Source organism: Pelobates fuscus, chromosome 5 (genome assembly GCF_036172605.1).
Source record: "Pelobates fuscus isolate aPelFus1 chromosome 5, aPelFus1.pri, whole genome shotgun sequence".
Taxonomy (NCBI): domain Eukaryota; kingdom Metazoa; phylum Chordata; class Amphibia; order Anura; family Pelobatidae; genus Pelobates; species Pelobates fuscus.
The window spans coordinates 271,652,146-271,675,968 of record NC_086321.1 but is presented as its reverse complement, the minus strand read 5'-3'; the positions used below and the strand labels follow the sequence as shown (position 1 = coordinate 271,675,968).

The 23,823-nt window shown below is 37.8% G+C and overlaps 2 protein-coding genes across 2 annotated transcripts in view; one reads left to right on the top strand and one right to left on the bottom strand.

Annotated features, from left to right (window-relative positions):
• SUSD1 (sushi domain containing 1) overlaps positions 1-21,243 on the top strand; it is a 141,768-nt gene extending 120,525 nt beyond the window's left edge. Inside the window, exons 20-24 of the mRNA XM_063457260.1 lie at positions 606-861; positions 10,399-10,438; positions 16,454-16,547; positions 16,960-17,004; positions 20,582-21,243. Coding sequence (XP_063313330.1) covers positions 606-861; positions 10,399-10,438; positions 16,454-16,547; positions 16,960-16,975 — 406 coding nt within the window. The 3' untranslated portion in view covers positions 16,976-17,004; positions 20,582-21,243. The remainder of the gene's footprint in view (positions 1-605; positions 862-10,398; positions 10,439-16,453; positions 16,548-16,959; positions 17,005-20,581) is intronic.
• On the bottom strand, positions 8,247-10,083 carry LOC134611424 (DDB1- and CUL4-associated factor 11-like). The gene has a single exon (XM_063455296.1). It carries the CDS (start codon positions 10,039-10,041, stop codon positions 8,437-8,439), a length of 1,605 nt encoding a protein of 534 aa, XP_063311366.1. The 5' UTR covers positions 10,042-10,083; the 3' UTR covers positions 8,247-8,436.
• Positions 21,244-23,823: the final 2,580 nt, after the last annotated feature.

Genomic DNA, 23,823 nt, shown 5'->3' with positions numbered 1-23,823 from the left:
ATTTTTGGAAGTCAGGTTAGGCGCTCACTGGTCTAGGTACTCACTCCTAATCTCAAAACATGGAGAGTGCAAAGTACCCTCTTAAATTGTATATCCCCATCACCATGCACAATAAGAGATGGCATGCGACATGCTATTGTATATTTTCAACAAATTTCTTTTTGCATATTATAAACACATTGTAGCACATAACCTTACAACTATATAACCTATAACTGTGCGTATTTGGTTTAGCAATTCAATGAATTTTGTCTAAACCTGTTCTGGATTTTAAGATTTCATTTTTATTTTAACATAAGTGTTAAGTAATAAAATATATTGCAAAAGCAGTCATGAATTGAAGCAAAGTACAGTAATTATTCTGAATTAAGCAATGGTCTATTGCATGTCTTACAGGTAAATCTCATGACTAGTTACAAGTTGCAAAAAACATGAAAGGATGCATGTATAAGTCTGTATTGCGTAGTACTTTATGCTGGAGGTTAAACGTGCAAAATGTGGTTATTCCAAGTAGACAGATTAAATGTAACGGAACATCAACCATTCTGCCGATTTTGTAACTTTTTATCATAATTTTTATCATAACATATTTTTTTTATTTCCAGTTCTTATCAGGTGTTTGTGATCAATATGGTAACAGTGTGCTCCTTCACGTGTGAGTCTCTGGAGCCTGTAACATATTTTTCTGATAAATCCAAAGCTCTCGGATATATCACTGCAGAATTCTTTCCTCATGACATTTCAGAACATCTGGAGTTTTCAGTTGGGGATAGAAAATACTATGGTGACTTTTACAATGCTCCTCTAGCAAGAGGGAAAGACTACTGCATAATTCTAAGGATTATAAGCAAGTTGAACAAGGTATGTCAACAGACTTTAGGTTGTTGGTGTTGTTTTTTTTTTTTTTTTTTTTTTTTTAAGTATGCCACTACTAAATGCACGTGTTCATCCCTCACATTGTAAATCATTATTATTATTATTTTTAAGTGATTTTTTTTTTTTTTATTATTTAGAACTCTGCACAGTCAGAATTTTATGTCCTATCACATTCCTAATGTGAGATGTGAAACAAACCGACCAGTGTGACCTTTTATTAAACTTATACAGAAAAAAAAGGTAGAAATTAATGTCATTTAATCTGTAGTTTAATGTGTCTTGATATTTGAACACTGAATTGCTGTAGTGGCACCAGTTTGAACTTTCTATGGGTGCAACCAATTCATTACCCATGTTCGTACGTGCATCTGGCCTCATTCACCAGTCTGTTTGCAATCAAATTTTCTTGACACATAACATCAGGATGTTGAGAAACAGTTTACCTTTGTTTTTTTATTAGTGTGTTTAATTCTTGCTTCCAGTCAGGCCTTCACGCTTGGTTGCGTATGAGTGTGAATATTAAACACAGTTATTGTAGCTCATGAAGTAAGCATAAGAAAATACACTGGAGTCGATTGGAGGATTTAGCTCACTAAAAGCTAAACAATACATTTTTTCCATTTACATTGTCAAGGATATCATCATACATCAGCTTATACAGGAAGGAAACAACGTTTCTTCTAATTACTGGATATAGGGTACAGAATTGTCTATTAGGCCTATAAAAGACAGAGGCTGAAGACTGGAATGTTAGAAAGTATTTTTTAACTTGTTTTATATAAATTTTATATTAAATAGTTGTTATGTTAAAATAATAATTACAATAGTTAGCTAATGGGATATAGAAGAAGCGAATGTAAGAGATATATTTGCTAGGGGGTATCAAGTGAGGAGATGGGGGATCGGGAACCTCTGGTCATAACCTTTCAGACAGGTAGGGTTACTTTGGATCAGAAAAAGGATTTTTTTGAAAACTATTGAAGAAAAAAAATAAAATTACACATCTGCTAGGTTTCCTTTGCTGACGAGTAAAAGTACTGAGTTAATGCTTTGTCCTGGTGAGATAGCAGATTGAATGCATTGATGACAGATTTCATTTTAAGGTTCAATTCTATTCTTACGAGACTATGAATGCAACTGTGTGGTTTTCAGCATTACATCAAAAAAAATAAAATATTGGAGAGCAAATACACCTTAGACTCCATAGAGCACAAATCCCACAAGCTCCCCTAAAACCAGCAGGAAAAATAAATATATAAACAGGTTCTTTGGGCAACCTGCATCTTTGGTATGCATCCCATAGACCAGGGATAGGCTACTTTTGGAACACCAGATGTTGTCAGCATTTGCCAGCATTATGGCTGTACGAGCATTATGGGAGATGAAGTCCAAAACATCTGGAAGGAACATTACCGAAGGTTGCCTAATCCTGCCATAGACCGTTGATGGGCTTGGTTTATAAGACATGTACTGTTCTTTTGTAGCTGGTTATGAATCTGCTATACTGCAGCTGTGTGCGCGAGGATTTTCCCTCAACGTTCAAATGGGGGTCCTGTGGATCAGTGAGCATAATATGTAGTCAGTTTGATTGATCATATATATTAAAATAGCAGACAATCCTACACATTAGGGGAGAGTTATCATTTTGCTGTGTCCTCGAAAGTGGTGCAAAACATGTAAAAAGGGGAGGGCTCACCAACGGATGTGCTTGTTGGTTTCACCTGTTTTCATGGTGACTGCAACATTTGTAGTACTTACTTCATTTTTCAGAACATGACACTTTGACAAAGCTTCAGTATAACCCAATCTATTTGAAATGGCATTTTGTATATATATATATATGAACGGAAACACAATCTTGCTAAAATGTTACAATGCATATCCATTTCTTCCATCACAAATGTCACTTTGACATTTTAATACTTTTTAATACTGTTAGTCCTGATAGTCCAATACCAACATATACTTAATCATTTAATCACCAGTCAGCCGCCAGTAAAATCTAAACTGTGTATTAGTCTCTGCTGTGCAGAATGATTAGTTAAGCAATATGCTGTAAATGGAGTCATTGACTGGCTTGACTTAATCTTCATTAAGAAGTAAAGGTTTATCACGGTTGGAGTTATTTTTCATGTAGCAAAGCCAAAGCCTATTATCAAATATATCATGATTATATCTGAGTAAATGCGTATGTCCAGGTTTCCTGGGTTTTAAATTGTCCGTGTTATGTTTTGTTTTGTTATGTTTTTTTTTCTTCTCTTATGCCCCTTTATATCCTAATGATTATACTCTCCCCCTGATGCTTCATTATATATTTTTTTCTTGTGCCGGGTCTCAATACCTGGGTGCCTTAATTTTGTTCTGCTCTGTCCACAACGTCTGGTATTTGCCTTCTGTGGGATTGATATTTCTGTTGGCTTGCTTTAGGCTCTGCCCATTTTCAATATCACTGTTACACTAAGGAAAAGTAGTCCCCACTTTCTGTTATGTATTTTATGAAAACTCAAGCACTCAGGAAAAAAAATAAAAAGAGAATCGGATACAGGGAGCAATACTGAAGGAGATTAAATAAAGTTTTTTTATTGGTGAAGGAGCTGCTTTAATAGGGACACACAGTCATAGTTGTATCACTGGTAGCGCTCTACAGCAATTAGAAACAGTTTGTTTCCTTACCTTGCCAGTCACAGTATTCTGATGATGAGTGAGTCAAATCTATTTCTGAAATATGTTGATCTAAGAATAATTGTAATAATAAGACTCACTATGTCCAAAGCTAAATTAAACTCTATTTTACTCTACCAACTTAAGAATAATAATTAGTAACATTTCTTAATTAGGTAGGTCTGTAGGGAGGAGATTTAGAAGTCTAATCTTTAACCCCTTAAGGACCAAACTTCTGGAATAAAAGGGAATCATGACGTGTCACACATGTCATGTGTCCTTAAGGGGTTAAAAGTATCAGGAATATAGTTTTGTGGCATGCTGTACCACGCTAAGAACTAGAGTGTTACTGAAAACCTTGGAAAAACTGTTATTTCTCATTATTGATGTGAGAAGGCATACTAATTATTTGTGGCTTGACCAGTTTGCTATCAAAAGATCTATAATTAAAAATCCAGATTAAATTTAATGTTGAAAAATGCAAAGTTATGCACTTCGGTGTAAAGAATGCACAAGCAACGTATACCCTTAATGGAAACAAATTAGGGATAACAACACACGAAAAGGACTTGGGAATTGTTATAGACAACAAACTATGCAACAATGTGCAATGTCAATCAGCAATGGCAAAGGTCAGTAATGTATTGTCATGCATGAAAAAGGGCGTTCGTTCTCGGAATCACTGGTAAGACCACATATTGAATATGCTGTGTAATTTTGGGCACCTGTTCTAAAGAAGGATATTATGGCACTAGAAAAAGTGCAGAGGCAGGCTACAAAATTAATAGAAGGAATGAAACATATCAGCTATGAAGAAAGGTTAACAAATTTAAACCTCTTTAGTTTAGAAAAATGTTGCCTGAGAGGGGATATGATAACATTATACAAATATATTCGGGGCCAAAACAAACCATTATCTAGAAATCTATTCACAAACCGGACTTTACATAGGACACGAGGTCATGCGTTTAGACTGGAAGAAAGAAGATTTCGTCTAAGGCAAAGAAAAGTTTTTTTTACTGTAAGAACAATAAGGATGTGGAATTCTTTGCCTGAAGAAGTGGTTTTATTAGAGTCCATACAGATGTTCAAACAGCAACTAGATGCATACTTGCAAAAACAGAATATTCAAGGATATCATTTTTCAATGTAGGGTAATAGCTGCTTGATCCAAGGATTAATCTGACTGCCATTCTGGGGTCAAGAAGGATTTTTTTTTTCCTAGTTTGTTACAAGTGCTTCAAACTGTTTTTTTTTGCCTTCTTTTGGATCAACAGCAAAAAACAAATGTGAGGAAGGCTGAACTTGATGGACGCAAGTCTCTTTTCAGCTATGTAACTATGTAAACCCACACTAATCTTCATCGGTTGTTCAACCAAAAACACTGCATTTGCAAAGAGTCCAATGGAAAGATCTACAGACATTTATCATGTTAGGTAACATGATTTTTCCTCACTCAGCAATCCTAGATGACAGCAAAGAGGAAACTGCTCTCTAAAAAAAACACTTTTGAAGTTTGATAAATGAAAAGTGGCATATATGATCCGAAATTATTCTTGTATGTATCTCAACAGTAGCATGTTATTTCAACCATTACAAATTGTGGGGTGAGTGAGTATGGGAATTATTGAGAGTTCCAGGCTGGCTAATAGCAATTCTGTGCATATTCCGTGCACAGACTTTCATCCATTAGCTGAGAGTGTGCAGCTGACGCTCTCAGCCAATGAATGACCAGTGTGATCATCATCAGGCTTCTATAGCTCAGCAGAAGCTGGATGCGTCTGTGCCAGCATGTTATATAGAAACATAGAATGTGACGGCAGATAAGAACCATTCGGCCTATCTAGTCTGCCCAATTTTCTAAATACTTATATTAGTCCCTGGCCTTATCTTATAGCTAGGATAGCCTTATGCCTATCCCACACATGCTCAAACTCCTTCGCTGTGTGGGAGACTCAGCAATTGGCAAAACATTACAATGGTACTTTTTTATACTATGGCAGTGTGCTGGTTCTCTTTTCTTGATCTCTCACTAACAAAGGCATATTCACAGACAGAACTGTTGTTCATTGGATGTTTGCAGACCAATTTTCTGGAAACTGCAGAGATTGCTGGACATAAAATTCACAGAAAATTGGCCATTTCAAACATACTCAAATTACAAAGTCTAGCACCAAGAACTTTCCACATTTAAAGTGGCCCCCACATCGCACCTTCCAAAAATGAGTATTGTTAAAATTTCACAGAAATTCAAATACAGTCAAAAGACATCATAAGACATTTATGCATTTTCCCTACGCCTGACAAAACTTGACAAATGGCAGAGCTACCACTGTCAAGTTTTGTTATTTCCTTTTAGCCATCACTAGTGGCGGCTGTGAGAAATAGGGAATTTTCTATGGAGGATCCTACGGTTGCAGTCTCAGTCTTGTGGTCTCCGGGCAGATGGAGTGCCAGTGGCTGACGAGGACCCATCAGATGACCATGTGACCATGGCACTGCCCACAAGAGACAGCTTCAGTTGAGTTAAAATTAACCTTCTCCTGCACTCCTGGGCCAACACACTGCAAGCGGCAAAGTCATCACCAAATTGTAAGATGTATTTACTTAATATGAAAGTTACCACATCCCTAATTTGGTGCACTCCAGAAGACACTCCTCTCCCTCATATTTCAGTGTTCTATTCTTTGACCTGTGATGACACTAGCCTTTACATAAAATATTTACTAAAATCAAAGAAACAAACTAAAATGTGTGGTTCTCATACTAATTAACTATGAATTTAGCTTTTTGCATGTTATTCATATTTTATCATTTTTTAAAAATGCAGATTTTTTTTCAAGTTTGAAAATGTGATAATTGTATTGTGTTTCCAGTAAATGTAAAATGCTGTAGACTTCCTTTACTGGTAAATAGCGGAAGCGTAATATAATCCACGGCAGATGTAGGTTACTTCAAATGGACGTTCTTCTTTTCAGTGAAGTTGTTTTGAGGGTGAAGTCCCTTCTCTTGCTTTACCTTAAAACTTTTTTGAACAGCTTAACAACATGTTTCTTAGAAATCCAGTCTCTTCTCTGCTCAGCTACAATAGAGATCAGAGAATTGGGCACCACTGACTGGGTGAAAGCATCAGCTGATGCCCACAGCCTTTAACTAGTTTCCCATTGCAATTAACAGTACATACTTTGTCCTGCAATGTCAATATCAATGTGGAATGTTGAAGGACTACAGACAAACATACCACAGCGGCAGAAGCTGGTTGCCAATCCTGCTAGTCGTTCATTGGCTATGAGTGTCCGGTCTGTGCAAAGAAATATGCATAGAATTGACATTTGGCAGCCTGGAACTCTTGTATTCATACGTAAACTCTGCACACACAGACTCCATTCGCCGCCACCACTTCAAAACACTGAAGTGGCTGTGGTGGTTGGAGCAAACCTTTAAGGCTAATTATACTTTTGCGTGTGTTTCAAACCTGTAACTTTATAACAATATTGTATTGTTTGTAGTTCCCAGGAGCACTTTCTACATCATCAAATAACAATTCTACACATGCCGTTTTTCACACAGATCAGGCCTAATTACACTGGGCCTGTGGTGTAACTGCAATTCACTGCAGCTTTTGGTTCTGCAGTTCATCAAGTAACTGTGTATACAGAATGGAGTTTGCCATATTTGTTTTCTGGGATCACTATTATTTAAGATCCACTGCTTTCTCTCCTAGTAAACTGCCCTACATGTGTGTTTAAGAATGAGTTATTGCCAAAGTTTTAATGATATTAGTTAGCCGTGACATTGAAGAATAAAACTAGCGGGTGAAATTTATATAGATTTCGAATGCGTTGATTATATAATGTTGTAAAAACGGACCAAGGGTTACTGTTGTAAATTCCTTGTCAATTCTGATTGCATAAATGCAAGTGTGATAAATTGCAGTCCTCAGCATGTGATTGCCTTATGATTCTAAATAAACTGAGATCACATGTGACACGTGTAAATGCCAAGAGCTGCCCTTTAGGACATGAGACTGAGATCAGAGATAGTCACTTGATTCCCTGTATCTGTGTTACTGCAGTCATATTGCCTAATGCTCAAAAACACAGAAACGACAGAATTTATTGTTGGGCTGGCTTTCATTCATTGATGTCTTGTAGGGTTTAAATCGCAATAGATTAGATTATAGTATGATGCTTTGAGTCACAGAATCATGCGGCTTGTCTGAAATCCATTACAATACTCCTTTAAATAGGGCGCACAATAATTTGTATTTCAAATAAATTAATATATATAAAAAATCATGGTTAACTGTACAATTTGTACAAAATTCCTTAGTTTATTAATTTCTGTTTATAGCCTTACATTTATATATATATATATATATATATATATATATATATATATACACATTTTGTATATTATACTTTAGATACTGATATCCAATCCAAGGTGAAAGATAAATATTTTTTTTTATTTTTTTTTAGATAGGTATAGAACAATTTTATTACATAAAAGGAATCCAGAATCGCAAAACTCATAACAAGCCAGTAGCATTGATAATTACATTTTGTGTCACCTGTGTGAACAAGTAGGCCTTTTGTGGTCTGTCACTTCACTATCAGATAGTTTAATATTTGAATGATTTCTTACTATGAACCCCTACCACCATGATATTAGTTCCTAAAACTCTCCCATTTTGTCAGAACAAACTTCTGTCACTCAGTCATAAAGGCTTATGAACCATACATCCCCCTACCAAATGAAAAGCTAACTAGCATACATACACAGCTCCTCTTCCATTACATGAATCTTATGTTGCATCTGTTTGAAAATACTCATACTCTGTCTGCCCTCACCCTACACATATTTATAGTATTTAGATTAAGCAGTAAGATTTCCAGGCTACCATGAAGAAGAGCTGCTAGCTGGACTGCCCTCAGAATCTAATGGGGGAGTACGCAGGTCTTCTGGGTAAAATTCAGTTTGGCGGTGTTCCCACACGCGAAGACCGCCATCCCAAGAGCTGCTAACAAGCCGGTTGTCACAAGGATGCCAGCTGACATCTCGCACACATGCTTTGTGATTTGCCAATTTCGTCACTATATGGCCAGTTAATAAGTCGTAAACTACGACACGACCTGTGGAGCAACCACTGTACACATACTGCTGACCAGTACTATATTCTGGTGAAAAGCGACATCGAATCAGTGTATGGAGGACGCCATGGCCACGATATGTCATTAGAGATGTGTCACCTGGGAGTCTTTTTTTCCTGAGAGCTCTTTTGGGTACCTGCTGCCAGCGATAATCCCAGTTTTGCTGAGTCACTACTCTACGGGAGGCCTCCAGGCCCTCTGGTCCTGAAAAGCACCTGATATCCCATAATTTAATACTCTGGTCTTTGGAATTGGATAGTAGATACCGGGCATCACCCTTGCTGTGTATAAAGGTGATGCCATCTTGATGTCCAGCTAACAACTCCACTGGCCTTGGATCATCCTCTCTCATAGTTCGGCGGTCCCACACTTTACACAGAGCATCATCACCACAAGAGTACAGGATGTGACAACTGTCATTAGCAAATGAAACAGTATTCACATCGTCTTCATGGGAGGAAATCTTTAATGTTCGGATATTTTGCTCACGGTCGTACACATACACACACCCATCATTGGCTCCACCAAGCACTTCTCGACCATCAGAAGACACAGTGAGTGAGAAAACTGCGAAACGGCGCTCTGAGGGACTTAGATCCAGCGCTACATGAGAATCAGCATCTCCATATATGTTGCATACATGAATGTAGTCTGACCAGCTGGAGTACAGGAAGTGCCCTCCATCAGGGGTAAAGGCTACATCTAAAACACTCCAGCCAACATCACGAGCTTTCACTGTGCGGAATGTCTTGAAGGCTCCATGACGACAATCGTACAGTCGGATATTCTGATCTTGACAAGCTGACATAAAAATGGTCCCATCAGGGGAGTAAACACCGCAGAAAGCCTTCTGGGTATACAAGTTTGTGACACACACATGATTTGGTAGGAAGTAGGATGTTACCCGAGATCGTTCCCCCATAGAAAAACCACATCCTGTCCTTTGTCTCTCCCTTAATAAGCGTGTGATACTGCGCTCCTTTTGACCTGCTAATCTCCCTGTAGCTAGAAGAACTTGTGTCCTGATTTGGCTCTGATCCAGAACAGCGGTGTCTGGAGTTGGGTCAACGGGAGGTGTGTAGCGGTCCCCTATGCAGCCCTCCCATGCACTGTCGTTGTCATCATCAGAGTCAGACAGAGACTGCACTAGGTGTAAACTGGCAGGGCCTCCCCCCTGTACCAGCCGTACTTGCCCCCTGCGCAGGAGGTACGCCAATACCTGCGCCAGGTCAACGTTCTCCTCGTCGTCATCATCCTGTGGTCCACGGGATATTGAGCTGCTGCGGGAGCCTCCCGGAGAATCCCTCTGAGCTCCACCTCCTCCTGCACTGCTGCTACTGCGTGTACCCATGCTCCATACCCGCAAATTGTTTACATCTCCTTCAGGCGTCTCTCGGCTCGAAAGATAAATAATTTATAGACAAACAGACAGATAGGTAAATTGGCTGACATACAGAGACAGGCAAAGAGAGACAGACAGACAGGCAGGCAGACAGACAGACAGAGTGGCAGATACAAAACATCCTTTTTATATACTACAGAACTAAGTTGTACAAAGAGTAAATTTGAAAAAAAAAATTTTTATTGCATATATTTGAAAAAATACATATATACTTTTATTTTGACTCAAGAAAATGAAAACATCTGATACATGTTTATTCTAGTCTAATGTAAACAAACTGTTATGTCATTTTCTTTTCTATTTTAGGTGAGAACACAGTCATGTATGTTGTTAACAGAAATAAGGGGTAAGTAATTAAAGGTCACACCATATATATATTTTTTAATTGAGAGCTGGACTTGCCCATGAGTTAAGGAGAACTGGTGATTTTTTTTTACAATTTTTGGCAGGCTCTACCTCTTCTGATAGAATATGGCAAGTACTTCTAAATACCTGACCAGCCTTTGTTTGGCAAAAGCATCAATGGTATTGTAGTTCTAAATTATCTGGAGATCTACCTTTTGGTCAGTGGCCCCACCCCCTTGCTACCGCGGTATGCACGCCGCTGCTTTTGGCCATCTATGGTCTATATTACAGGATTACAGGATTTGTAGCATCTCCAGGACTGCCATATGTGTAGTTTTTTTTCTGCCATACTCTATTAAAGATTTTTTTGTACAAAACTACTATTCACTTTTTCCTGTTCTATTTTTTTTTTATGTTTTAATTACAATTATTACATGGTATTTCAGTATCCCCATAAATATTTTAATTCGGAAATAATGTCAAATTAAATTATATCTAGCTTTCATAAAAATTAGTTTGGGAATTTTCTTCCATAAACTACATGCCTTAGCTCACTGGCCCATTCATTTACTTCTAAGGACACTATAGACACCAAAACAACTTTAGCTTAATGAAGCAGTTTTGTTGTATAGATCATGCCCCTGCACCATCACTGCTCAATCCAACTGCCATCTAGGAGTTAAATGACTTTGTTTATACAGCCCTAGGCACATCTCACTGCATGTGACTTGTATAGCCTTCCTAAACACTTCCTGAAAATGAACCTAGATATGTAGGTTCCTTTATTGCACAATGTGTTTAATCTAGAATTGTGTGTCTTCTGCTCTGGTAGCTCTGGTAGCCTTCTACAGCCTGCAGGAGCCTTTGTAATTAAAGGTTAATATACACAGCAGTAGATAAAAACTTCTAAAACAAGTTAACATCTGGTTAAAATAATACTTTACATTATGCAGGCTGTGTCAGACACAGCAGGGAGAGGTGTGACTGGGGCTGCATAAATAGAAACAAAAATGTTTTAACTCCTAAATGGCAGTGAATTGAGCAGTAAAAACTGCAGGGGCATGATCTATATACCAAATCTACTTCATTAAGTTAAACTTGTTTTGATGCCTGTAGTATCCCTTTTGGCTACTGGCAATTATCATGAATTTTCCTGCATTGCACACATCCACATCTAAACAAAATCTATAATCTTTGGATGTATTAGAGAATTATATTTCTTACTTCAGTTTTTTTCTGTGTCTTACAAGTTGTATTGAAAGGTGGCAAGTAGGATTCTTTTATGTTTAAATGATTTAACGCCGCCTTGCACTTCTCCTATACTGCTTAATGTCACCAGAAAAAAACATTGACTTACAAATCTTAGCCCTTTTTTTCTGCTTCAGCATGTAGTGCCTTTCCCACTTTGTTTGTTTGCTGTCCCCCGTGCTGCCCTATTGTGTTTTTTTTTTTTTACCTCACCTCCTCTAGACCGTAAGCTCGTCTGAGCAGCGTCCTCATCAACCTATTATTCCTGTAACATTTGTAATTGTCTTATCTATTGTTAAATTTATGCCATTTATAATATTGCAAAGCGTAAAAGGTTGGCGCTCTGTAAAACCCAAATATGCCAAAAATAATAACAGTGCCTCTGAGACAAACGAGTGGAGATTTTTGTTAGGAAAATAATTATAGCAAATTGAATCATATTCTTAGTTCACAAATGTCATCATAACAGCTGAATGTTTACTAAGGAGGACATGTTGAACTTCAGCAACCCACAGTGATGTGTGAGACACTTTATGAGCAGTCTTTATGAGCTGTAACTTCAGTAAGACAACCTGCCCTCTCCCAATAATCTCAATCTACTACAACAGGGCCTCTTCAAATGTCTCCTGTTTCATTCCAGCTACACTTTACCTTCCATTTTATATTAAACTTCCCTCCCCCAGTTGTAATCATGGCTGGTTTCTACACTGAACAAAATTATAAACGCAACACTTTTGTTTTTGCCCCCATTTTTCATGAGCTGAATTCAAAGATCCAAGACTTTTTCTATGTACACAAAGGGCCTATTTTTCTCAAATATTGTTCACAAATCTGTCTAAATCTGTGTTAGTGAGCACTTCTCCTTTGCCGAGATAATCCAACCACCTCACAGGTGTGACATATCAAGATGCTGATTGGACATTATGATTATTGCACAGGTGTGCCTTGGGCTTGCCAAAATAAAAGGCCACTCTAAAATGTGCAGTTTTACTGTCTTAGGGAGGTTCCGGGGGGGGGGGGGGGGGGGGGGAGGAGTTGGTCCACTCCTCTTCAATGGCTGTGCGAAGTTGCTGGATATTGACAAGACCTGGAACACGCTGTCATATACCCTGATCCAGAGCATCCCAAACATGTTCAATGGGTGACATGTCCAGTGAGTATGCTGGCCATGCAAGAACTGGGATGTTTTCAGCTTCCAGGAATTGTGTACATATCCTTGCAAAATGGGGCCATGCATTCATGCTGCAACATGAGGTGATGGTCGTGGATGAATGGCACAACAATGGACCTCAGGATCTCATCACGGTATCTCTGTGCATTCAAAATGCCATCAACAAAATGCACCTGTGTTCGTTGTCCATAGCATACGCTTGCCCATACCATAACCCCACCACCATGGGCCATTCGATCCACAACGTTGACATCAGCAAACTGCTCACCCACACAACACCATACACGCTGTCTGCCATCTGCCCTGTACATTGAAAACCGGGATTCATCCGTGAAGAGAACACCTCTAAAGTGCCAGACGCCATCGAACATTTTCCCACTCAAGTCGGTTATAACGACGAACTGCAGTCAGTTCAAGAACCGGATGTGGACACCAAGCATGCAGATGAGCTACCCTGAGACGGTTTCTGACAGCTTGTGCAGAAATTTTTGGGTTATGCAAACCGATTGTTGCAGCAGCTATCTGGGTGGCTGGTCTTAGATGATCTTGGAGGTGAAGATGCTGGATGTGGAGGTCCTGGGCTGGTGTGGTTACACGTGGTCTGCGGTTGTGAGGCCGGTTGAATGTATTGCCAAATTCTCTGTAACACCTTTGTAGATGGCTTATGGTAGAGAAATTAACATTCAATTCACGGGCAACAGCTTTGGTGGACATTCGTGCAGTCAGCATGCCAATTGCACGCTCACTCGAAACTTGCGACATCTGTGGCATTGTGCTGTTTGATAAAACTTCACATTTTAGAGTGGCCTTTTATTTTGGCCAGCCTAAGGCACGCATGTGCAATAATCATGCTGTCTAATCAGCATCTTGATATGCCACACCTGTGAGGTGGATGTATTATCTCGGCAAAGGAGAAGTGCTCACTAACACAGATTTAGACAGATTTGTGAACAATATTTGAGAGAAATGGGCCTTAGAAAAAGTCTTGGATCTTTGAGTTCAGCTCATAAAAAATGTAAATTAAAGACTTTGTTAGAAAATATGAGGTATAACATCTTCAGTCTGACAGTTAGGAACTCACAGGGTGCCAAGTATAATTTGTTTCTCTCTTAAGGCAGGATTTATCATGTGTTTTATTTAAAAAACAAACAAACTATTTACTTGGCTTTTATTTGCACAGTAATATAGACCGATGGAGTGCACATTATTATTTTGCTAACATTTTAATAATTGAAACAAACCTAGAGAGATTTCTGTTTCCAGCAAACTCCACAGGGTATAAACTCAATCAAACTATCATGTATTATTAATTCAGTGAAGTGTTGATGCTGTTGGGCAATACTCAATTACATCTATATCCCATGGAGCCTTGCCTATTACATTTAATGGATTTATAGGTTTGTTAATTTTGCTGAGCATGTCTAACTCTTGGATGAATATTTGGTTGCATAAAATAATTTTCTCTAATTAATCATTTTGAGTGACAATTATTTCCAGTATTCCTTTCCAATCTTGCCTAATAATTTTTTTTTTAGCTCAATTAAAAGAACACTATAGCGTTAGGAATAAAAAAAAACTTTATTCCTAATGCTATAGTATGCCCCTGTCACTAAATTTAGGTCCTTAGGCCCCCTCGTCGCGACCATGAAAGAGTTACCTTACCTTAATTCCATCGCCAAAGTCCCTCAATGCTGGCGTAATCTCTTCCTCAGGCAACAGTCTGTGTGCCAATGACTGTGTATCTTCCAGTGAGTGTATGTCAGTGTATGCATCAGTGATGGTGTGTGTCTGTCAGGAAAAGAGCGTGTTGGTTTTAAAAAGGAAGATACATTTAGATGGAGGGGGTGTCCAAGTTTTGTCATGCCTCTACATGCTCTACATGTGTCATATGCATTGCCCATTTTAAAACATAAATATATTTCACTACAGGTTTGAGAAGTCTTACAGGGTTAAAGAGAGAACCAAATGTAAAGTCTGAGTGAATTTCAAATTTAAGACCAGAATTTCTAAACTGAAAATGGACTTAAATTTGAAATTCTCTATGAATTCACCCCTATCTTTAGTAAATAACCCTGTAAGAGTTATGCTCTAGTCCAGGTGTAGGCAACCTATGGCACGTGTGCCATGCACGGCACTTAAGGTGTCTTTGCATGGCACTCTAGGCTGGCAGAGCCAAGCAGGGTCTGGCCTATCAGGAGTCCCAGTGAAACTTCAGATATCTGCTAATACGAAATGGTGGTGAAGGACAATCCTCAATGTATGCATTGCAGCATGTAGAGGAAGTGATCCTCCCAGCACTTGTGAATGGAAATCCACACTGGAGTAGAGCAGCCCACAGCTGCTGTTGCAGCTCCTGTCCTTGAGCTGTACCTGGCCAGCTTGATCCCCACTGGACCCTAGGAAAGCCACCCACACTGGTATATACACAGAAATGCAGAATAACCCTCCCCTCATACAAAAAACATGAACAGCCCACACACAAACTTACACACAATCCGCAAAAACTCAACACCACTTACAATCCACACACACACACGCACACAACACCCATCTATTGTAATAGCTCCCGACTAATTCCTCTCTTGCAACTGCCACTAGTCTAATACTATCCTTACCTTTTGTGTCACTCTACCCCACTCCCTCTAGCATGTAAGCTCATTGAGCAGGGCCCACAACCCCTCTGTTCCTGTGTGTCCAACTTATCTGGTTACAACTACATGTCTGTTCGTTCACCCATTGTAAAGCGCTGCAAAAATTGTTAACGCTATATAAATAATAACATATTAATAATATTAATAACCCCACATGCAGCCTCTCACATGCAGTACCCCAAACAGCCCCTTACATACACACGCTGCCAAACACACAATGTGACATATCCATCCACACACACACAATTCCACAAGCAGCCCCATACATAGGTATCATACACATCACCACAATATAATAGCTCATATATTAAAATTATTATTATTATCGCCATTTATTTAGCGCCAGCAGATTCCGTAGCGCTTTACAATATTATGAGAGGAGGGATTTAACTATAAATAGGACAATCACAAGTAAAAATTACAGGAACGATAGGTTGAAGAGGACGCTGCTCAAACATATATGCACGATACAAAGCAACTGCAGCATAAATAACACAATGCAATACGGCAACATGCACACCTCAATAAAAAAAAATAAATAGGACCGGCATGCTACAGAACATCACAATCCTATTTCGGCACATTGCTGCTAAAAGGTTGCCTACCCCTGCTCTAGTCTATAGAATTACAACAGACAGATGTGAAAAGAACCAAGCTTTGTCTGGCAGCATATTGGTTTAGAGTGTAGAAAGTGGCATGTGTAATAACTGTTTAGGAGATATTATTCTTTATTCCAAACAGGAGAGCTAAACACGCTAATTGATACTATGTGCAGTGTTTACACTAATCAAACCCTGCGTAACTTTATTTTCATTATTGACATGTATCATTTAAATGTCTAAGCTAAATAAATAAATTCAGTTAAATGCCTTAGGTTGATTAGGGTTTATCAATGAACAGTTCCTTTTCAATAGTTTTATTAATATTCTTCTTGGCTTTTTTTTAGATTTACATCCTATCAGGCATCATGTGACGGTGGCATTGCTGGTCTCAGTTGTACTCATCTTTATTGCCATAGGTTTTACCTGCTATATGGCATGGTATGTATATTGATATTTATTACTTACTTCATTTGACCTACTGAACTTTTTTTTTTTAACATTGCAATCCGTTGGTCCAGCTCTGTTGGTACTCAGATTCTTTGCAGCAAAAGGTCTTTTTCTTATTAACTGTTTGTCACTAATTATTAGAATTATTTTCTTTTGTAATCATATTAAGCCCTCTTTGTTGACAGATTACAGATCTGTGATTAATCCTACTTGGTTTGAAAATTGCGAGTCACATTTTTCACTCTTTCAAAGAGAACGAAAGCCTACCATTTTAAAACTTACTCGTGACAGATCTGATCTGCTGCCTTTATTATATTTTAGGAAATTGTATTGACCTCTGTTATAGCTTAAACAGCAAAATGTAACTCCAGATGTTTATTTTCATATATCTTTTTTCTCATAGGTACTGTAGAAGATAACAAAGAAAACGAGTTTTCATTTAAACACTGTAAGTCATTTCACACATTGGGGGAGATTTATCAAAGTATTCTGTTCCTAAAAGTGGTCTAAAGTATTTAAAATGGGGAAATCATTATGGAAACCAGTGGAACAGGCAGGCGCATTGCATTGGTAACCCTTCCCCTTATACCTTTTTAATTACTTTTGAGAAAATTACACTTTTTCTAAATCTCCTCTATATAGTTTTGTTGGCCTTATTAGGATCACATCTGCAGATCTCACAGTGTCACGTCAATGCTAAATTCTCAGACAGAATTTCACATAAAGAGGAATACAGGTATTTGGCTATAATATATCAATAGAATGTGCCAGTTTGTCATTTTTTTATTTTTTTACTGCTCTTTACTTTAATAGTGGATTTTACACATTTATTAATTTGCTGGAATGTCTTCCAAGTTAAACAAGGGCATTTGATGTCCTTTGAAGTGTTAATATTTACACTAAAAAAGGAACGATGGATTCCATGAATGCCTTTTATTATACTTGGATTTTTTACGATTACCCTTTGTTCTAAATGGTTTATTGTTAAATAAAATCTTATTTGCTCACATCGGTCAATATATAATATGTACACATGTTCACGTGAAGATAACAATACCCGATATAGCTCTGACAAGCTGAAAGTCACTTTAAGAAGACCTACTATAGTTGAATAATATGATTATTTTTTAATCTGGCACTTAAAAGTAGCCATTCATATTTTTTTAGCAATAGCTCCGATACACGTGAGTGTTATTTCTCTGAAATACTGTGTATGCAGATATGTATGCACATGAGAGGATACAGAGACTTAATTGGCACTACAGGTCTAAATTTGTGTGTTCTTATATTAACGTATAAATATAGATATTTAAAAATGTATATGCACAACAACCAGTCCAAAATGATGAAACATTTCATATACTGCTATAATATGTTGTAGTGTTCAGATTAGATAATCTGGGTGCGCTAACACTTACTAAATATCCATGTGCTCCCACTAAACAACCTACATGTACAAAAAAAATATTTTTGAAATAGCAGAACCAAGGAAAATATCTGTGTTGATATTTGAGAAATACGTTTTTACAAGTGCTGAATTAACCTCATTTGTACAATACAGCAGAGCTTTGTGGGCACAGCATGAGTTTCTAGAATTTGTAGTTCAGCTATTATTTTTTTACTATGAAAACTGTTAGATTAACTACAAACATTGGCTGTACTTTCTGATCATATTAAACAATTGTCTTACTGAAGAATCTGCAGGTTTGGAAGATGAGAGAAAGGGAGCTGTAATACATATCAAGCATAGTTATCAGCAAGAGGAAAGTCTTTTTGAACAAAGGAGGTGTGAGGAGCGGAGGTGGCAGGGTTAAAATAGAGCCCTGTAAAACATGTTTTTTAACTAATCAAAATATATAGGTAATTATTTAGGCTCAAATCTGTAAAAAAAAAAAAATAAAAAAAAAAATATTGAGTTGGTGTCTGGAGTGGACACGGTTTCATACAAATTAACATACCCTTGATTCCTTATATATACACTGATCAACCACAACATTAAAACCACTGACAGGTGAAGTGAATACAATTGATTGAATTGTTACAATGGCACCTGTAAAGGGGTGCAATATATTGGTCAGCAAGTGAACAGTCAGTTGTTCAATTTCATGTGTTGGAAGCAGGAAAAATGGGCAAGTGAAAAGATATTAGCGACAAGGACCAAATAATGATGGCTAGATGACTGGGTCAGAACATCTCCAAAACGGCAAGTTTTGTTCCCGGTATGCAGTGGTTAGTACCTACTGAAGGTGGCACAAGGAAAGACAACTGTGTACCCATGCCAGGGACATTGATGCATGATGGAAGCAAAGGCTAGCCCATCTGGTCCAATCACACAGAAGAGCTACTGTAGCTCTAATGCTGGCTATGATAGAAAGGTGTCAAAACACAAAGTGCATCGCAGTTTGCTGCGTATGGGGCTGCGTAGCTGCAGACCGGTCGAGTGCCTGTGATGACCCCTGTCCATCGCCAAAAATACCTTCAATGGGGTTGTGAGCATCAGAACTGGGCATGGAAGAAGGTTGCCTAGTCTGAGGAATTATGTTTTCTTTTAGAACAGGTGGACGGCTGGGTGCATGTCCGTCGTTTACCTGGTGAAGAGATGGCAGCAGGATGCACTAAGGGAATAAAACCTGAAAAGGCAATGCTCTGGGCAATGTTCTGCTGGGAAATCTTGGGCATTCATGTGAATGCTTCTTGAAACATAACACCTATCTAGAGATTGTTGCAGACCACATACACCCCTTCTTGGCAACGGTGTTCCTTCATGGCAGTGTCCTCTCTCAGCAGGATAATGTACCCTGCGACACTGCAAAAACATATTGAGGAATGGTTTGAGGAACAAAGAGGTCAGGTTGTTGCCTTCGCCTCCAAATTCCCCAGATCTCAAGCTGTGGGATATGCTGGAACAGCAAATCTAATCCATGGAGTTCCCTCTTCGCAGCTTGCAGGACTTAAAGAGTCTTTGTGCCAAGATGCCACAGGACACATTCAGAGGTCTTGTGGAGTCCCTGCCTCGATGCATCAGAGCTGTTTTGACAGCACGGGAGGTTAGTATATGATATTAGACAGGCTTTTTTAATGTTGTGACTGATCATTGTAGAGTGCAGGGGGGTCCAAAACTACCTTTTCAGTAATGGATAAAAATGTAATGGATTCAATTTCCAAATGTTTGTCTGTGATGTGAGTTTCTTCAAAACTTTGATCAGTTAAATAATTGCAGTTGTGATTTTGTTTTGTTTTTTTCTCAGCCAGATTAACCTGTATTTATGCATTTGGTAAAGTAAAACGTGATTGCACGACATTTGATTATATGCCAGAAACCATTGCTGGCATATAATCAGTTTTGCCAGATAATATTGCTTTCACATGACCGTGAATCGCTTTAGAATTTATTCAAAAGTTGAGTGATCTAATTTTAGTGACTAATAGTCCTAAAACAAGGAGCCCATGCATTACTGGCACTGTGGGTATGTGGGTATTCTCAACTGGTTGTATAATAAACGGAGATATGTTGTTTTGATCTTGTAGACATGAATATTTTTGCTTATAGGCTTATAGGCTAATTATTTTAACAGGACTATAACTGCTAAATGTATACTGCTGTATTGTCTAATCTACTGGATATATGTTGGACACAAATAATGGGTATTGTGCTACATATTAGCTTCTCAGAATAAAACATAACTTTTCTTCAAATTGTATAGTTTAAAATATAACATACTGCACTGTGCTGGTAACATGATTTAACATCACACTTGTAATAAGTTGCACACACCAAGAGAAAAAAAAAAAGCAGAAATGGAATTCCAAAGAGTGCAGAGTATAGTGGATTATATGAGGTTCTAATTTAGGAAACTATATGTTCTATATAATATCACATAGGACTCAGCATCACAGCCACCACAACTATCTTCATCCTTCATCAGGAATTGGAGAGATTTCTTTCCTAACATGGGTTATATCAGTGCCTATTGAGAATCTCCAAATGTCATTCATTGTGGCTCTTTCTTCTAATTTTCTTACAGGCTCTACCCTGAATAAATCGTCTGTGTGCTCAATTCCTCCATGGGTTCATTGGTTTCTGAAAAGCAAGACAATATTGAGTCCAGTCAGTCAAAGCCAAAATGAATACTATGACAATAACCTAAGAGCAGTAAATCGGTTTAGACATGGCTTGTGTCCCCAAAACACATTCGAGGCACTATTCCATTTGTTTTATAAACATAGGCCAAGGCTAAATTATTGTTTTCCGTGCTATGAATCTTATTATTGTACACAAAAGCTCCTTACTGTTTGTTATTCCTGAAAAATTGAAACAACGCAGAATTTCCACAGGTAGCAATACGCCAAACCATCCCACGCTGTAACTGTTTCTTATTCCATACGTCTACATATTTTGTACAGGTAGCACTTTCTCAAGGCCCTACATATGGCAATTTTGAATTGTTTTAATTTTCATGAATAAAGAATGAAGATTTAAACCACCGAACAGTAAGGAACCTTTGTCTACAGTGGCTATATCTTCAGTTTTTTAAGTTATGTTTGTGGCAGGACCACCCACCTAGCAATCCGAGATACTAATATTAAGTAACTGATTAAAGCAGCGGTATCAATCTATATCTAAGTTAGTGCTCACATTTTCTCAATTATTGCTAATTACTGATTCTGATCTATTATTATTATTGTAACCACCATCATAAATAAAATGTTGTTTCTGTCTTTTAACAAAACTCACATTTTGGAACAGGTCTTTTTAAAATATCACACTATATGTAAATACCGAAGTAAAATGCTTAATAGGATACTCTAAGCACCAAAACAAATCTGGCTTAAAGAAGCAGTTTTGGTGTAGTTCATGTCCCTGCAGTCTCACTGCTCAGTTCTCTGCCATTTAGGAGTTATACTTTCTTTTTTGTTGATGCCACACCTCAACCTGGCTGTAACTCGCGCACACACCATTAAAAATGGTTTCATATCGAATCAGCACAGTGTGTTTAATTTAGAAGTTCCTGTCTCCTACTCTGTAAATTGAACTTAAAGAGACACTATAGGCACCCACACCACTTCGGCTCATTGAAATGGTCTGAGTACAGTGTTCCTATTGCACTTAGTGTTACAATGTAAAACATTGCAGTTTCAGAGAAACTGCAATCTTTACATTGCAGCACTAAGTCTGCCTCCAGCGGCTGTATATCAGACAGTCACTTGAGGCGCTTCTTGGCTGTTAACTGACTTTTGGTCCTGTAACTTATGCTTGACTTCCTCACGCTCTGCATGATGACATCCAGCGTCAGCTATTTCCCCATAAGAAAGCATTAATTCAATGCTTTCCTATGGGATTGTACTAAGGTGAATGCAGCACTTTCTGTGCATGCAGATTAGTACCCCATCATCGAGGTAGAGCTGCGTAGGTAAATAAAGGGTTTTTATCCATTCATTTACCATTGCGGATTGGAGGGGGGGGTGCATGAGGGAGGAGGCAGAGAGCTAGAGTGCCAGGAATACAGCTTTGTGTTCCTGGCACCATAGTATCCCTTTAAATCACACACAAGGATTCTGCAGGCTCTAGCAAGCTATCAAGAGATAAGAAATTCTAGCAAGCTATCAAGAGATAAGAAATTCTAAATTAAACACATTGTGTAAAAAAGAACGTTTAAAATGTTGATTTATTTTTACAGGAAGTTAGTAGGGAGACTGTGTAAACTGTCTAGGGCTGCATAAACAAAGCGATTTAACTTCTAAATTGCAGATAATTGAGCAGAGAGACTTCAATGGGCATTTTTTTATACACTAAAACCGCTTCTTATACTCTTTTGACACTTTACATGTAAATTTGTAATGTTTATTTGTCTCAGCTTTATTTATTTCATTAAAGCCTATTTTCTCATTGTGGTATGTTTATGTTTCTTTACTATTAAAAGATTTTTATAAATTATTTCCTGGTGCATTTATTGTTTATTTTTAGTCTCCTTAACTCAGTTTGTCAGTCTATCTGGCAAATATAAAAAATAACATAGTAAAATTAGAGGAATTGGGGAGGATTCCTTCCCAACAGTGATTATATCATTGTCTACTCCAATGCCAAGGTCCTTATTAAGATCAGGTTGAAGACATTTATTCAATTATGTAAATTCACAATAGCTGTTTCTTCTAATTTTTTTTACAGGCTATTCTCCAAATATATCTTCCATATGTTTCCATTCTCCGTTAATAGATTGTTTTTTGAAAAGCAAGAGAATATTTAATTATGTCAATTAAAGCCAAATCCAAGACCATGGCAATAGCTAGCACAACAATATACAGGCTTAGACATGGTCGTTTTTCCTAGAGACATATTAAGTAGACTTGTACATTTGGTTGCAAACTATTTGTGATTCATCCACATTTTGAGAAATCTACAACGCGTCCAAATTCTGTAACTCCAAAACACCATTGTACTTATCGGTAAACAAGCTAAACTGACAATAGACAAGCTGTTTCACTCATGGTGTTATACAGTTACATCCGTGGTGAAAAAAAAGAGGGGATGGAATGGAGAAGAAGCTGATCTTTTGAGGGCAAATGCTTTTCTGCGTAGTGGTTTAGCCATGCCTGGCTGAATCTCACCGTGTGGTCTCACCTGCTACCTCCGCAGACGCACAAAGACATTATTTTTCCTGCCATTGTAAAGGTATTCTAAAATCTGGCAGTGAATAAAAAAAAATTAATAATAATAATTAAAATGCCTTCATTATTAGTGGATTTTCCCTTCTTACATCTTGCAGTGTGACTAAGCCTGCTACCTCCACAGATGCTGATGCTGCTCCCATTTTTCCAAGATTACAAAAGGAAAAACAATCATTATAAAACTAAGCTCTATTTAAATATATATTTTTTTACATATAGATATAACAACATAATATGAACAACAAAAAATAGTTACTATATACACACACGTAAGAAGAATATAAACCATCCTAGAAAAGTGTACCTCACGAACACTTCAAAGGAGACTAATACAATAGGCCCCGTGCGGGGAAGTATAATGCAGGAGGTTATATGGTACACCAAGATAAACAGGAAAAATACAACCTGAGAATAATAGTGATGGTGTAAATAAAATCTAATGAAAAACACGCCTGTTTCCCCTCAGGGGTGTCTGGAGATAGTGAGGATCTTTCCAATGAAGTCAAAACCTCAAAAAACAAATGGCACAAATAGTGCAACATTTTATAAAAGTATAACAAATTTAATTACAGGTTGCACTTACATATGAATAAAATAACAG

Coding starts and splice junctions, on each gene's coding strand:
- LOC134611424 (XM_063455296.1), bottom strand. CDS start 10,041: ATGGGTACACGCAGTAGCAGCAGTGCAGGAGGAGGTGGAGCTCAGAGG.